Source organism: Myotis lucifugus, unplaced genomic scaffold, assembly GCF_000147115.1.
Source record: "Myotis lucifugus unplaced genomic scaffold, Myoluc2.0 scaffold_48, whole genome shotgun sequence".
Classification (NCBI taxonomy): Eukaryota; Metazoa; Chordata; class Mammalia; order Chiroptera; family Vespertilionidae; genus Myotis; species Myotis lucifugus.
Genome location: NW_005871096.1, coordinates 4,484,278 through 4,500,426, shown reverse-complemented (window position 1 = coordinate 4,500,426; position 16,149 = coordinate 4,484,278). Strand labels below are relative to the sequence as shown.

Below are 16,149 nucleotides of genomic sequence, written 5' to 3'. Positions count from 1 at the left end.
TCATTTCCCCTTGTTCCATCACCAACTAGTCACCAGCATTTATTGACTTTAACACCTCTTGAGTCCATTCCATCTCTAACTCCTTTGTTAGCCCCTTAGTCCAGCCCACTATCATCTGACACACAGTAGAGGCTCAGAAAGACATTTGCTGAATAAACAAATGAGTGAATAAATGAAGAGGAAAAGCAAAAGGAGAAGAATGCTTTCTGTAATTGTCTTAAGGATTGTCATGAGATTCAAGTGAGATAGAGATGAAGAAAGCCTTTGGTGGACACTGAAATCTATTCAAAGATAAGCTAATGATATTAGTGCTGTAGAATAAGGGAAGTTCCTTGATTAGAGTGTCTTTCCAGTATTTTCCTCATTATTAACATTGTTCAATTAACTCTCCAGAGGGTTAATTGATCTTCTAGGTTAGGAGATCAGTTAATGTTAATTAATCTTTTAGGAGATCAGTGTAACTTTTAGAACAAACAAATGGCTTTAATTCCTAAGCTGAGCTCCCTAGACTGGGCTGCTGTGTTTTTTTGTGTTGGGTTTTTTTCATATATATATTTCTTATTGATTTCAGAGAGGGATAGAAACATCGATGATGAGAATCATTGATTGGCTGCCTCCTGCACGCCCCCTACTGGGAATCAAGCCCACAACCCGGGCATGTGCCCTGACCAGGAATTGAACCATGACCTCCTGGTTCATAGGTCGATGCTCAACCACTAAGCCATGCTGGCTGGGCTAGACTGGGCTGCTTTTGTGGTACAATGTCATGGGCAAGTGGAGGACCTCCTGACCCTTGAAGCAATTCTCTTTACTTGACCGGCTAAGGCTGTGGTTCTCAACCTTCCTAATGCCGCGACCCTTTAATACAGTTCCTCATGTTGTGGTGACCCCCAATTTCATTCTTACAAATTGAACATAATTAAAGCATAGTGATTAATCACAAAAACAATATGTAATTATATATGTGTTTTCCGATGGTCTTAGGCGACCCCTGTGAAAGGGTCGTTCGACCCCCAAAGGGGTCGCGACCCACAGGTTGAGAACCACTGGGCTAAGACCTTAAATTCCAAAATTAGGGCTTTTATTGAATCATTCCTCTGTTTATTGAATAAGGGGCTTAGTGAAAAACCACAGTGTGAATTAGTTCATTTCTTCCTTTCCTGAGAGCAAGTTTAATGAAAGGGGCATTAGGGTGCAAGAGATTTGGAAGCCACCAGGAATATGTATGTATATACTTGTAATCCTACAGTGGTTGGACACTCCAGGTTTTGTACCTCATGTTCTGTCATGGGTGATTTTTTCCCCTCTCCTTTCCAATTACCTTTATGGTGAAGGAGATCAGTGTAACTTCTAGAACAAACAAATGACTTTAAATCCTTACAAAATGGGTGGATTACCCCCATCCTTATGAGTGACCCCTCATCCCCATCCTTAGCTCTGGAGTTATTTTTGTTTTTGTCTCTTATGCTCACAACACTTCCTTCTATAAATGCTAGAGCACATTTAGAATCAGTCACATTTCCAGAATTTCTCTTCTTAGGGGAGCATCTCATTGAGGAAAGGAAGTCCAGGGGCCTGTCAGGAAGCAAAGTTTGCACAGCACTTTGTATAAGATTGAGAAAGTGTCAAAAAACCATATTTGAATTGGGGTGGGGTGAGTCTGATAGAAATCCCATTCCCTGGTGCCACCACTCTTTGGAATAAAGGTTCTGGAAAAGAAATGGAAAAATCCCAGCAACACCAAAATTGCATGGCCTGGTGTTATCGTAATACCATAAACTCAAAATGTCTTGACCCAGCGCCCCCAGCAAGGTCATTTCAGAAACAATTGAGCTTCAGCAACTTGTCTTACCTGCCTCAGAATGACTAAGGCCTATTTAAATCTCGTGGTTGGTTAATCATTAATCAAGATTTTTGACAAACAAAGTAGAGCAAGCCAAGAAAGAAGGGTAGCTAAAAATTAGCTCAGGAAAGGTCATATTTCTTGCAAATGCAGGGTTTGGTGTTGCTTTTGATTGTGGGTATAATCGTGCGGAATGGAGTTGCAAGGAAATATAATCCCGCCGAGGAAGCCAGTGCACCTCTGAAGATTTTACGTGGGACCCTCCGCTGCCCTTGCAGTCGTCTGGAGGACTATAGACCTCCATCACCTTTGCTGAGAAGCCTGTATTCCTGTAGGGCTACCAGAGGGAGAGTGGGAACAAACACCCTGGCCAACACATGTAGCTGCTAAATGACTCCAGAAGGTGGAACCTGGATCTAAAGGAAGGTGTGGGAAACCCTAAGAGCCTTGGTTGCCCCTACAGACTCTCTCACCAGATCAGGGTGGGTGGGCGTCACCTAGGGCCAGGAAGGCTGAAGGGAGGGAGTTGCCCACTAGGGGGAGCACTCAGATACACCAGGCTGTTGATTGCTGGACAATCAATCCCTCAGCTTCTGAGCTCCGCCATTTTCTAAAAGAAACTCAAAATCCTAGGAGAAATGATTGAGGGTTCATCCCACTTCCCTGTTATAGGGACCAATTCTCTTTCTTCCACAGTTAACACAGGCCCATGAACCATGTTTAATACAGAACGGAACAAAGGTTGAGTTTCTTCATGCCCTCTCTCTCTCCTGGAGGCAGCAGATTTGAATATACCATGTGTTTTCTTCTGGATCTGGCACCTTTTGTTCCCTCTCTTTCCTTCTCACCTGCCCTAACTCCCACTCCTCCTGTAGGTCATGGCTCAGATGCCACTTCTTCCCCAAATGTTTCTTAACCCCTTGGCCAGGCCTGTGTAGGTGTCCCCAGCATTTTATGGCACTTGCAACATTGTGTTATCATGCCTGGGAGTATCTGGAAGGCAGAGAGGTTGATTTTGTTGATCACTGTCTCTCCAGTGCCTCATGCTGTGCTGGCACACAGCTGGCACTCAACAAACATTTATTGAATAAACAGAAACAAAAGGAGTAAAAAGGCATAAAATGAAAAGGCTTACTGGAGTTACTATAGCAGAATGCTGTCACACTACAGTGTATAAAGAAGGAAGTGTTTGTTGAGTGCCTACAGCACACCAGACTTTTTAAAGATTCATTAACTCATCTGATTTTCAATAACCTTATGAGGGCAGGATTATTATCTCTACCAATCAAGAAACTGGTGCTCAGACAAGTGAAGCATCTTTCCCAAGGTCACATGGCTGACAAGTGGCAAAGCTGGGGTTTCACCTCCCAGGCATGCCGACTGCACACTCAACCTTGTTCCACTAGGGCCTGGTGGACTAGGCCATGGTGTTTGCTCACAGAGCTAAGTGTTTGGGCAATCACATTTTTTCCAGGTTTAGTGGTGTGAGGAGTTAGGCAATAGAGGAATACTGGGTACTTAGGGAGGTTAAACTAATGAGGGAAAAGAGGACAAAGAAAAGGCTATATCCAGTCAACATCTTAGTACTTGGAATTAGCAAACCCTTAGTGGATATCTCGAGTCTCATTCTACATTTAAGTCGAATCCTGCCCTTGACCTTGAGTGGTCAGAGGGGAATGGGTCAAGGTGTGGTAGGGCAAGGATCAAGTGGGTGTATCTCTATCATCCTACCTAATTTTTTAGGGTCATGGTGTCAAAATGCCATTTCATCAAAGCAGCCATGCCACATTGTGCGCCCACAGGACTATTAAAAAATACCACATAATACTTGAAGTAATATACTATGCATTTCTTTTAAAATGTCAAATGTCCTAATATCCTTAAAATAGGGACTGGTAAGCCAGTGAAGTCCATTATAGCTGACAAAATACACCTAGCACAGCACATGCCAGTGATGGCTGCTGGACTGTCCATAGGGTCCTCTTTTGTTAATTGTTCATTCAACTTATGTATGTTGTCATGACTGATATTTTTGGGATAAAAACATGCATGGGACACCTATTTTAGTGGAGAATCCAAGGGAATTATCTTCCCACGATCATTCTCTAGCCTCCTTCATCATCTCTGGGACGGCTTCATAGACAGAACTCTGCAAAACTACCAGAGGACACATTTCCAGCAGCCTCACTTAGAGCTGCTGTGTCTCATGCTGAGAGTATGCATTTTCAGCCATTCTACCGTCAGTTCCCACCCCCCAAGAAAAGAGGCTGCATATGAAAACACACTTTTTAGCCAACAACGACAAAAAAGAAGCTACACTTGTAAAAAAATAAGCCATTCTTTCCTTTTTCTGGGCTCTGAGGTAGGTGGTTGGCATGACTGGTTTCACCCATTTCCAGGGTCAGGGTGCTGTTGGAAAGAATCTGGGAACTGGGGTCTGAGCTCAGGTTCCAGTCCAGGTTCCAACCAGCTGTGTGACCTTGGCCAGTCACCTCGTCTGCCCTGCCCACTTCACCGAGTTACTGTGAGGTCCCCCTGAGCCCAGGAGCCTAATGGGTCATATAATCGTAGCATTTACCCCACCTGCTATTTACCTGCTCCTTGTGTCTGTGTTCTCCCACAGGAGTGTAAGCTCTATGGGTGCAAGATGTTTTTGCTTTTGTTCATACTGTAGCCACCACAGCACCTAGACAGTGGTTCTCCACCTTCTGGCCCTTTAAATACAGTTCCTCATGTTGTGACCCAACCACAAAATTATTTTCGTTGCTACTTCATAACTGTAATGTTGCTACTGTTACGAATCGTAATGTAAATATCTGATATGCAGGATGGTCTTAGGCGACCCCTGTGAAAGGGTCGTTCAACAGCCAAAGGGGTCGCGACCTAGAGCAGGTTGAGAACCGCTGACCTAGAACAAAGCCTGGCCCCCACTAGAGTGCAATTCACATTTTGTAGGATTGTTAATTCCTTTTCTAAGGAGATTGATCTAACGCCGTGATTCTGTAACTTGAAGGGCATCTGGACTCTTCTCCTAGGACAAGAAGGAATCAGCAGATCTGGTTGCCCTTGAAAATACTGCCTAATGACCTGTCCTCCTGAAAGTTTCCAAGCCTCTTCTGCCTCTAAAAGGGCCTTTACCTTTGTAAGAGGAATGTGTATCCGGATGCTACAACTCAGGCAGCTCAAGACTAAGAAGGTAAAATTCTTAATCAATGGCAGAACCATGTGAGGCAAATTTTAGAAGTAATTCTGTTGACAGCCCGTCACTTTCCCTTGAGTCATTTGATTGGCTTCGCTGATGGGCGCTGTCTGAAGTTAGCGATGAACTTTAGAGAAAGGGGAAGGAAGTGTTCTGCTAACCTTGCTGAGAGTGTGGAAAGGGGAAACAGAGGCGTTGGTTTCCTCTGCTGTGACCAACATTCAGGTCACCCCAGCACTTTCACGAAACCACCCAACAGCTCCATGTCACCCAAACTGCCTCCATTTAAAGTTGCGTGTGAAGTCTAACAGGATCATGAACACACGTAAGCAGTGACAGCTGTGACAGGCTCTGCCACATACTATTCCAGTCAGATGCTGAGAGTGCCCCAGAGTTCAACTCTCAACATCTGAGCTCAAGTGTGATGTAGTAATAATTCCGTTATGACTATGTACTCCATCTACAACGGTGATTCCAAACGAAAAAACATGATAGCAACTTGCTGGTTTTCCAGCTGAAAGTACTGAATTAGTTCATTCCTTCTAGGGCAGTGGTTCTCAACCTTCCTGCAGTTCCTCATGTTGTGGTGACCCCAAACCATAAAATTATTTTCGTTGCTACTGCACAACTGTAATTTTGCTACTGTTATGAATCGTAATGTAAATATCTGATATGCAGGATGTATTTTCATTGTTACAAATTGAACATAATTAAAGCATAGTGATTAATCACAAAAACAATATGTAATTATATATGTGTTTTCTGATGGTCTTAGGCGACCCCTGTGAAAGGGTTGTTCGACCCCCAAAGGGGTCGAGACCCACAGGTTGGCGACCCACAGGTTGAGAACTGCTGTTCTATGGTGTTAAGGGTTTTTCTAATTTTGTTAGGAAGAAAAAAAAACAAAGAGGTTATAGGTCTCTAGTATGACATAAAGAAAACACAATTTAGAATAAGATTTTGAAATTTCTTTAAAGAAAGCTTTATTTACTACATACATCCTAAGAATGTATTGTAAATGGAGCAAGATCTAAATAAGTTTAAAGCTTTTCAAATACAAAGCAACTAAAGAGAAGTAAACTGCTAGCATGTTTGAAAACAGAAAACTCTAAAGCTTTTTTTTTTTTACATTTATATAGTTTGTTCTTAACCCTAAAAAAAAAAAAAGTTCACATTTCAAGTTATAAACTTACCTCAGTAGTGTATGTGAAATGGGTTTGAAATAGAAACAGATAAGAGGCTCACTGATACTTAACTGGCTGTCACCAACATTGGTTTTTAAGGTAGTTTGGCATTTGCCAGGTTAAGATATCATTTTCTTTCCTTTACTTTTTATTATTCTCCCCCCCCCAAACAATGTACAGGCACATGTAAAATACAGTAAGACCGCTGAGTCCGAGTCTCATCCAGGGAACCTCTGTCACCATCAGACACTTCTCACAAAGCCACAGGAGGAGGCTCTGGTCCAAGCGGCATTTCGTTGGGTTACTCATTCCAACAGACTCAAGTTTGGGTGCAGCTTGCTGGGTACATCATCAGGAACATTGCACAATCACTTTATGTCACTTAGGAATGGTGGGAAGGGATGTTTAAAGGCCGTTGTGAGCACCCAATAACTTTACACAATAAATAAATATTGCTTATATATAAAAAATTCATCCCACTCTAAATTGGTGGCGGGGTGAAGGGAGAGTGGTGCAGAATTTGGGAATCTCTTAATTTAAAATTTAAAACAAAACTAAAATATTTGTTTGAGGCATGATCCTATTATTAATCCACAAATAAAAATTCAGCCACCAGCAAAAATTCAGCGAGTGGAAAGATTTGGTGGGTCTCTAGTCTTATAGAAAAACACAACTGCGTTACTTGCTACTTATTGCACAACTCACTTCCTTGGTAGAGCCTTTAAAAAAAATTCCACGTTGATGTATTTCATAAAGTAGATGACGATCTTAATATTTTACTGTATTTTACATTCACTCTGCTAAACAAAAGCCTTTAAACAGGCACAAAACACTGCAACAATATATTTACTTCCTAATAAAACAAAGCTTTTAATAACATTGAAATAAAATGGTTTCCTTTTGCATTAAACTTCTATACCATGAACTTCTGCAACATAAAAAACCTAAAAAGGAGCATTAGGAGATATTTACAAACTATGTCTTAACTCCTGCCGGTCTCCCCCTCCTCCTGGGCGGGCACGGGTCGACGCAGTTCACCTGCCACGCGGCACAGCCACGGAGGGAAGCCCTGTCCAATAAACATACTATTTTTAACGCCACTGGCGACCACAGACATTTCTGCATGAAACACGGTAAGGCAACTAGAAGTGTCACTTTCTGCAACAGGAGTCTCTGGGGGGGGGGGGGCCTGCCACAATAACATTCGTCGTCTCTACAAACTCATACTTCAAAAGGAAATAAAATACAAGCGTGAGAAAAGGAACCGAAGTTTTCTATCGGGCAATTAAATAGCTATGCAAAGATGTCTTATGAAAACTACTAAAATCTGTGCTTACACATAGTCTGCTATTGAAAATACGTCCCCAACCAAAACCCAAAATCCCCAACAAAAACCCAGAAGTACAAAAGCCACCCATGTTTTCTCTGCCAGAGTAATTCATCTGCTCTAGACTTGCCACACAGGGAGGTGGGATGCGGGTAGAAGGCAGGGATGAGCAGGGGAGTAGAAGGCAATATTAAGTTTAAGAGCAAAGACCCAGAGAGAATGAGCAGGCCCCAGGGTAATGGTGGCAGGGGAGAGCATTCCAGTGTTCGGACCCAGAAGTGTGACAAGTCTTTCCAATGCTGGCTTAAGGAGAGACCGGGTGTTTAATTTCTTTTAAAAAAATAGAACCATCGTAGATAACACATGGTAACCCCGTCAACCCTTAATGCCAGCAAAAATAGAGGTTTTACTCATTTTAAAATTGCACTTTCCAGTATAATTTTTAAAATAACGTTTTATGTGATAGTTTTAAAGCACTATTGTTTGTATCTTTAAATATTGAATACATTTTTCAAAATAGTTCCCTAGCTGCTCAAGTGTGCCTTTTAATATATAGTTGATATATTATTGAAGGTACTACAAAATAGAAATCTCTGGAGTGCAGAAGTTAAGAAAATAACCTTCATACTGAAAATATATCCTTAAAAATACAAAAACAAAAACCTCTATACAAACGTACTACAGCATACAAATTTTTAAGAGATGGTCTTAAGGCACGAACCATTACAAGTCTCTTAGAAATGTATGAACACAGGCTGCTAAGTTGAAAATAGTCTTAAAAAACTAGTGAAAACTTCATGTATATAAAATATTTCAGTATGGTACTTGACTACATTCTTCACTTTCAGGTTTCATCTGTGTGCTAAGCCACCATGCTCTTTCTTCATAAATAGTAAAGTGTTCCTTCAGTGGTAGTTTCGCGATTCGTCTCCGCTCTCACCCCCAGAATCAGTACGTCTGGTAGACGTCATGAATGGGAACCTGAATAGCAGCAGCAGGGAAGGCCTGAGGTATATAGCCAGCGTATCCTCCGTAGACGGCGGCCGCGGCCGCGTTCTTCTGTAGTGTGGCGATCGTGGCTGTGGCCGGAGCAGCAAAGGGAACGTAACTGGCCCCATAGATCCCGGCAGCGGGAATCCTCTGAATGTTTGGAGCCACCGTGTAGACTGGAGTTATTGGACGGCCCTGCGGAGGAGAGAAAAAGAATCCTTACCCATCGGGAGCACCTTTCCCCATTTAGTCATCCATTCCTTTAACAACTCCATTCATTCCTTCAGCTCCCAGGTGTAAAAATAAAGGTCTCCACTCTCAGGGAGGGGAGGGAGAGGAGTAAACAAAGAACCAATATTTGTTTAAAGCGGGGGTGAAAAGAGCCATTAAGATAAGGTGGAGCTGCATCCTCAAGGCTCATGCAAATTCCACAGGTGAAAGTGAGAGCCAGAATGCGAAAGGAATCTTCTACCCACCATTCACTCCATCAGCACATGCCCAGGGAACTAGACAAGGAAGTTGAGAATCCACCCTTTACTTAGCTGATCTCACAGTAATTAAACATTTCCTTAGCTCTGGCCGGTGTGGCTCAGTTGGTTCAGTGTTGTCCTGTGCACCAAAAGGTTGCTGGTTAGATTCCCGGTCAGGGCACATGCTGAGGTGGTGGGTTTGGTTCCGGGGTGCTTACGGAGGCAACCGGTCGATGTTTCTCTCTCTCCCTTCCTCTCTCTAAAAGTCAATAAGAACACATTTCCCCCCTAAAACAGGGACCTAAAATACATGCCAGCTGCCTCAATTCATACTTAACTGAAGGAACATGATATTTCAAAAACAAGGAGAAAGGACTGACAACTTTATGGAAAAAAGTATGCAGACCTCCAAAGGGGCAGCTTCGTAAGCTGTTCCTCAAAAAAAAAACGACCAAACACAATCTTCAACAAATGTAATGGTTTCAACCACCTAAGATGTAACACCACTATACATACAAATTGTTGCAGAAACTTACAAAAGGAACCCATTAACCTGGGAAGCTGGAGATAGCATCTCGGAAGTGGAGACATTGAGCTGGGTTGTGAAGGATAAGGAGGAGTTTTCACAAGAATCAGGAAAAATAAGCTAACTAAAGCTGCCTCCATGTAGCTGTAAAAGTCCCTGCTACTTCCTCCTCTCTACCTGAAAGTGTAACATACTATGTTTTCAGAGCAAATGTGAGTAGAGAGGGCATACTGTAGTTCAGTATTTCCCAAAGTGTTTGCCACAGAGAAGGGGATTTTTGGTAAAATAAGACATACATTTAACAAAATCTCTGGAGCACTTTATCTTCCACAGGATGCCTGCCCCATAGCAAATGCTGCTAGGGTCTCTATGTCTTAATGCATCTGCAAATAATTCAGGATACATGACATGGAGAATTAGGTTTAAAAAGTTATTTCCTCCTGGATTTTTTATAAAGGAGTATCATTCCTTTACAAAATCCGCAAATCAGAGTGACAAAATTATGTTCAAAGGAACTTCATAATCTAAGAGTCATTTTTCCAACTAGAACCAAAACAATAATTATACTAATGACATAATAATAATAACTGAGAGACTGTGGTTTGCCAGACACTATTCTAAGCGCCTTATCTGTATGACATATGGGATCATTACGACCACTAATGAAGCTGGTATGGGATTACATGGAGAGGTTAGCACGTGCTCAGTGGCTGGCACAGGGAGGAACGGCTTTGGAGCGGTGGCACTGTGACCCCAGAGCCTGCACTTTATTTAAAGCCGCATCACCTTGCCTTCTATAACAACACCTCTTTGGCAACATCTTACAACCCGGGAGAGGAATTTGGGAACTGGGAAGACTGGTTCACAGCAAGACCCGAGCAATCTTTTCCAAATGTGTGGACATACATTTGCTGACAAATGCACCAAGGGGGGGTCATCGCAGGGAAAGTGACATCAGAGAGAAACCTCTCCATATGCTACGGTCCGACCCAACACCCGGGCTCAGAAATGTGTCCCATCCACCCACCGGTAGAGTTTAAAATGCTCCGTGCTCTACTGCAGTTTGGCAGAGAACACAGACGGGGTGAGGATGGAGCACGGCAGAGAACCCAGGTCAAAGGCCAGAGGGCGGGCCACAGAGCACGTAGGTTTGAGGGACAGCACCCGGGCCAAGCACACCCAACGGAGCCATTCCCAGGTTAAAACAGTGAGTGGCACCAGGCATTCTGCAGAATACGCGGAAGGAGGGACAAGTCGCCAAAGGAGTCAACTGACTGATGATGGTACATTGAGCAAATTCTTAAGCAGAGACATCAAATAAAGGCCCTGAAGGTGACATCCAGTGCAGAGTGACCAGAGACAGCAACAGCCTGCTATTCAACACGAGCGTGAGGCCGGGAATCTGGGCCTGACCAGAACGGATGCTACATGCCAAAGGCAGAAGTTCACGCATTTCTTAGTAAAGAGGAATTAGAAATTATTACAATAATTCCACCAAGTATCGCTTGTAGGTTACTGTAGATATTCACAGTTCACAAGAAGTAACAGCACTTGGCTGTCATTCTACAGTGTGAATCAATGACACCTATTCCTTTTTTTGGCTGCAGGAAGGCCTGCGTTAGAGAATACTCGGTGACACATTGGGAGGTGAATACACGTTCAGCTTTCTGAATAATGCAGTCCAGACTGGTGCTCAAGTGGGCAAATGCAAGCGAGCAGCAGCCCACTGCGGCGGCTCACAGCCTGGCTGTTGCAGCATCACTGAGGAGCTTGTACAGAATGTGGATTCTAGAGCCGCAGCGCAGTTCTGTGAACTGGAATCCTCTGAGGTCTGAGTCTAAGAATCTCTGTTCCCTGGATAATTCTTATCCGGTCAGATAAGAGACCCCCGGCCAGTATTTGTGCTTGTTGACTGGGAAGGTATTTCGCTGCCTCACAAAGAACAGCTTTAACAAGACTTTATTTTCTGTTTGGCTAAATGGCTGTCTCTCACTTACAGGCATTCCGTGGGCTATGCACTGAAGAGAGAAAGAAATGTAAGATGTAGCCCTCGTCTGGAGGAGCCTTTTTGTTGTTGTTGTTCATCCTCACCTAAGGATATTTTTTCCATTGATTTTTAGAGAGAGTGGAAGGGAGTGGGGTGGGGAGGGAAGGAGAGAGGGAGGGAGGAAAGAGGGGAGAGGAGAAGGAGTGAGAGAGAGAGATTGAGCCAAACCAGCCCAGGTTGGAGGAGCTTCATTTTAATTGGGGAGATGGAACATCCTGACAGCCATATGCCAAGTAATGAGACTTCCAAGGCTAGGTGGATGGGGAAGATGCTACAGATGAGACGAGATGGAGGAAACCGCACATAAGAGAATACTGTGAGCAAAGGTGGGGGAGGAGGGTGAAAGGAGAGGGTGGATTGGGAGAGATGTTGGAATAGTAGGATATGGTTGGAGGAGATGATTATGGGCAGATTGTATAAAGTGTCACATATCTCTACCTCTACAGATATTTCTCTCTCCATGTACATACATGCTTAAGGATGTATACACATATACAAATGTATATATTTATACACAGAGAGATTTAAAAACAAAATTCTTCATTGAACTGCAATTCGGAATGTGAAACTGGGAACTATCTCCCTGACACTTGCACCTTAACAAAAAACCATGAGTTAAAGATTATTGTGTCATAAAAAAAAATAGTAAGCACAATATTGTGACACTGAAAAATTACACGTCATTTTTGTATATTGCTTCCCATCTTTAACCCAGTGATAACAGTAGAGCAATGCAATTATTATTGAAAATTGTTCTGTCCTGTCATGATTTATTTAAACATTTTTTCTGCCACCCGATTCCATAGTTCTCACAGAGAGCTAGGCACACAACGAGCTCCCCTGCGGAACAGTAAGTGAACCCACGCAAAGGGAGGCCTCACACGCAAAGTACAATGACTGCGGCAGGAACTGTACCTGGAAAGGCGGCGGCGTTGACACCGCAGGAATGACGGCGGCAGCGGCGGCAGCGGCAGCGGCGCTGGCTGGGTCTGGCTGCATGGCGATGGGGCTGATCATGTGCTCCACTGCATGGATTTTGCCATCTTCAAGCATCTTAGGAGCGGGAGCCGCCTGAAACACGGAATACTGGGCCCCAATGGCAGGGATGGCCACTGCAAGAGAAGTAAGAGGGAAACAGGTGCATCACTCCTGTCACTTAAAAGGCCCATCACTGTCTGGACATTTTTAAAAACCAAGTTTGGCAGCCATGGGCTTCTCCCTGCTAACTGTGCTTTCTCAGTACAGGTGAGGAGGTGCTACCCAAGAAGAAGAGAGAGGAGGTGGCAGGTACCCCCTCTCCCCACCCCCGCTGGTCTTTCAAAAGGAACCACGTGGGCATGGACGTAGGCTCCCAAGAGATCACCATGGGAGGAAAGTCTAGAGTTAGGTTTCTGCACCATTTCCCTGTTAGTTTCAGCTACACCAGGGCCGTGGGAAGGAACTCTGGATTGAAAAATCTCATTTTGAATCTTACTCTTGATGTCCTACAGAGCAAGAAGGGGCCTTGTAACTGGGAAAACAGGCTCAGAATAAGAAATGAGAACTGAGGCTGGAGGCCCCACGGGGTGAGTGAGCCCCTCTCTCACTCACTTCTCCCCTCATCAGACCTCCTGCCCTTTCACTTTCACCGCGTTCCATGAAGCGGGTGCAGTGGAGGGTTTCATTCTGAGAACTCAGAGGTCTGTGTATGTCTTCCCCACCTGTGTTTCAGATTTCAACATTACTGATTCAAGGAAAAATACATCATAAAAATGAAATTTTCCCTACTTTTCTAATGTCCATTCAATAGTGAAGCAGTAGTGACTTTTTTTTTTTTTTAATGGAACCGGCCAATTCAAAGAGGTGTTTCTGTGAGTAAAGATCACCTCATTTCTCCGAGATTCAAACAGACAGGCGTTATCGAATGTCAGTGTATGATAAAGAGAGGTAAAAAGAAAATATACTCTCCCTGATTTGGGGCCATTTGTGCGAGTGTGTGTGTGTGTGTGTGTTGAAAGGATAGACAAGAATATGAAATGCATACACAAATATCCTTTCATTTATGGTTTTTCTCCAACAGTAGGCACATTTATTCTAATAAAAGCTGACTTGATATAAGGTAAAGAAACAGGTTTGACTGTAGGCTAAACAATGGCATGGTCATCCAATAAAATCTACCTAAAGCTTTAGCCAAATCTTTCATCTGCCTTTCCAACCATACGGTCTTGTGCCCCATCACTTCATCACTGCACTGGTGGTTCTCCTACAATGAAAAGTTCTAATTTTCCAGACTGAACAGAAATAGAGGCGAAGGGGCGGGGGCTCAGAGAGGGTTGTCGTTTCAGCTACACTGGAGTTGTGCAGAGTGACTCTGGCTTGTTCTGGTTATCCGCCCTCAGGAATTTCTACCCGGGGCCCCGGGACACGACTATGCCAGTAAAGATGGTTTAAAGAGTTCTTTTCTCTAGTTAAACCTTAAGCTACTGCAGCTTGCCAACAGGAGTCCCTTTTCCAACAAGTAGACGTAGCAGCTCCTGTCTCCAGGCTCTGTTTTATGGAATTACAGAAAGACACGGGAACAGTTTTACAATGATTATAACATCAGTGGCATTTATATGGAAATCCAGTCTAAGGAGTCACTTAGTTGCAGAAATTGCAGAATTTTTTCACAGGCCAAAACAAACAAACAAACAAACAAACAATTCCCCCCCCCCCCCAAAAAAAAACAACAACAAAAACCCCAAAAAACCAAAAACCCAAATCATATCACTGAATTAAATTCCAAAGGAAGTTCTACTGGGAAAATGCTTTTAAGCCTGAGGTGGCCTACACGAACCTTCTGCCCCAAATGAGCAGAGCCCTTGACTCTGTTAGCTGGAAGGACCAGAAGGAAATCAGAGTAGCTGAACTTCGAGGTGAGGGGTCTCTCTAAGAGCTCTTCAATCTACCCTCAGGGAAACCAGGAAGTGGTCTGGAGGAGGAGCGCCCCGATTACCCACTCCTGGCTTTTCCCCTGGCGTGTGCTAATAATAAGGAGTGTGTGCTGTGCTCGCTCACACAGTGGAGTTAAATAAAGTTCCTTGCAGGTTACGGCCAGAAAGACCTGTCTTACCAATGGGCACAACAGCACTGGCAAACTGGTTTGAGAGGCCTGGAGGGGAAAGCAAAGTTCAAGGTTCCTGGCTTGAATCCCTTGAGCAGCCCTCCTCCAATCGATTGATCCAGGGAGAGGAGGAAATGAGTGCAGGGAATTGGAATCCAGGCAATTAGCAGCTGCCTTGTTGCCTTGTTCTCTTGTTCCCGGGAGGTCCAGGTTGGTTAAGTCCATGAGAAGGGACAAGTAGTGCTAGTTGCTCCAGAAGGGGAATTTTCTACAACTCTCAGAATGGCAATAAGCTAGCTGCACCCTCTGGCTTCTGATGGCTGGAGTGGAAATCGGATTTAGTGAAGGGAAAGACAGTTTTGAGCTGATAGAAGATAGAGAACAGCCTCATATTCTTCCATTACCCCCCTCCTGCCCCCACAACTCTTCCGACTCAGTCAGAGATTGAGAAAAAGCCTAACAACGGATGACACACATTTGAAAAACCCACTATTGGAAAGCTGGACTTGAGCATGGTCAAAGCTAGACAGTCCTCTTAAATTCCAGGTTAAGAACAGTCAGGAGGCCACATTCTTTGCCTAATCTCTGGCTGCCTGCCAGAGGAGAAACCCACGTGCATGAACCCGAGAGAGGGTTGGGATTTAGGCTGAATGGATGCATTCTCGCTCTCATTTATACTGACCTGCACCAGGTTTAATGGCAACTGGGTTGACAGTAGAGATTTCCAAATTCGGTACAAGTTCAAATCCTTTTTCTTGCTGCTTTCCTTTCCCTTCGTGATATCGGCTATATATACCACGGCCAGCAGAATATCCCCCGAGGTAGGAACCCCTGGGCCCTGGGTTTCTGTTGCCAGCTGCACCTCGACCCCGGCCTCTTATGCTGCCTGCTTATAATAACAACACAAAAAATGATGAGCAACCAACAGTGACAGCACAGGAGGCAGACCTCAACGCAAGGTGCTTAGCATTTAGATGTTGGCCCCGAGTCTAAGTTGCAGGGGGCTACACCTTTGCTGTTCAGTGAGCTGGGGAAGATGCTTCCAACATTCCATTGCAGCCTAGATTCCCATCCTGCGTATGTCTACCTGATGCAAGAGATGAACTTGCAGGGTGCTGTTCCTAGGATTGCAACTGTAACTTCAATAAAGAAAAATGTCATCGATTGTAAAAAAAAGTTAGAACTGGAAGGGAACTGCTGGTTTATCTTCCTCATTTCATGCGTGAGAAAACAGGCCTAGGGAGGTGGAAGAGACGGACTGAAGTCACAGGGCCAGTCAACCCGAGAGCAGGACGCAGAATCTTGGTATTGTTTCCCGTTGTAATGCCTGGTTTTATTGTACCTCGTCAAATGATCGAAAAACAAACAAACAAAAAAGCAAACCAACAACATTGTGCCCTCTACTCCCAACCTTCTAAAGATAGAATTTCACAAGTAGGTTTTAACCAGAGGACCTGGAGACTAGACCCCCACCTGGGTAG

General features: G+C 44.0%; 1 protein-coding gene across 3 annotated transcripts in view; it reads right to left on the bottom strand.

The window, feature by feature from the left end:
- Window positions 1–6,000: 6,000 nt before the first annotated feature.
- Window positions 6,001–16,149, bottom strand: part of RBM47 (RNA binding motif protein 47) — a 35,710-nt gene continuing 25,561 nt past the window's right edge. The window contains exons 3-5 of one of the 3 annotated variants that reach the window (XM_023753628.1): window positions 15,351–15,557; window positions 12,502–12,698; window positions 6,001–8,738 (exon numbers count right to left, since the gene is read on the bottom strand). In XM_023753628.1, coding sequence (XP_023609396.1) covers window positions 8,502–8,738; window positions 12,502–12,698; window positions 15,351–15,557 — 641 coding nt within the window. In that variant the 3' untranslated portion in view covers window positions 6,001–8,501. The remainder of the gene's footprint in view (window positions 8,739–12,501; window positions 12,699–15,350; window positions 15,558–16,149) is intronic. The other 2 variants (XM_023753629.1, XM_023753630.1) reach the window with 2 other exon arrangements.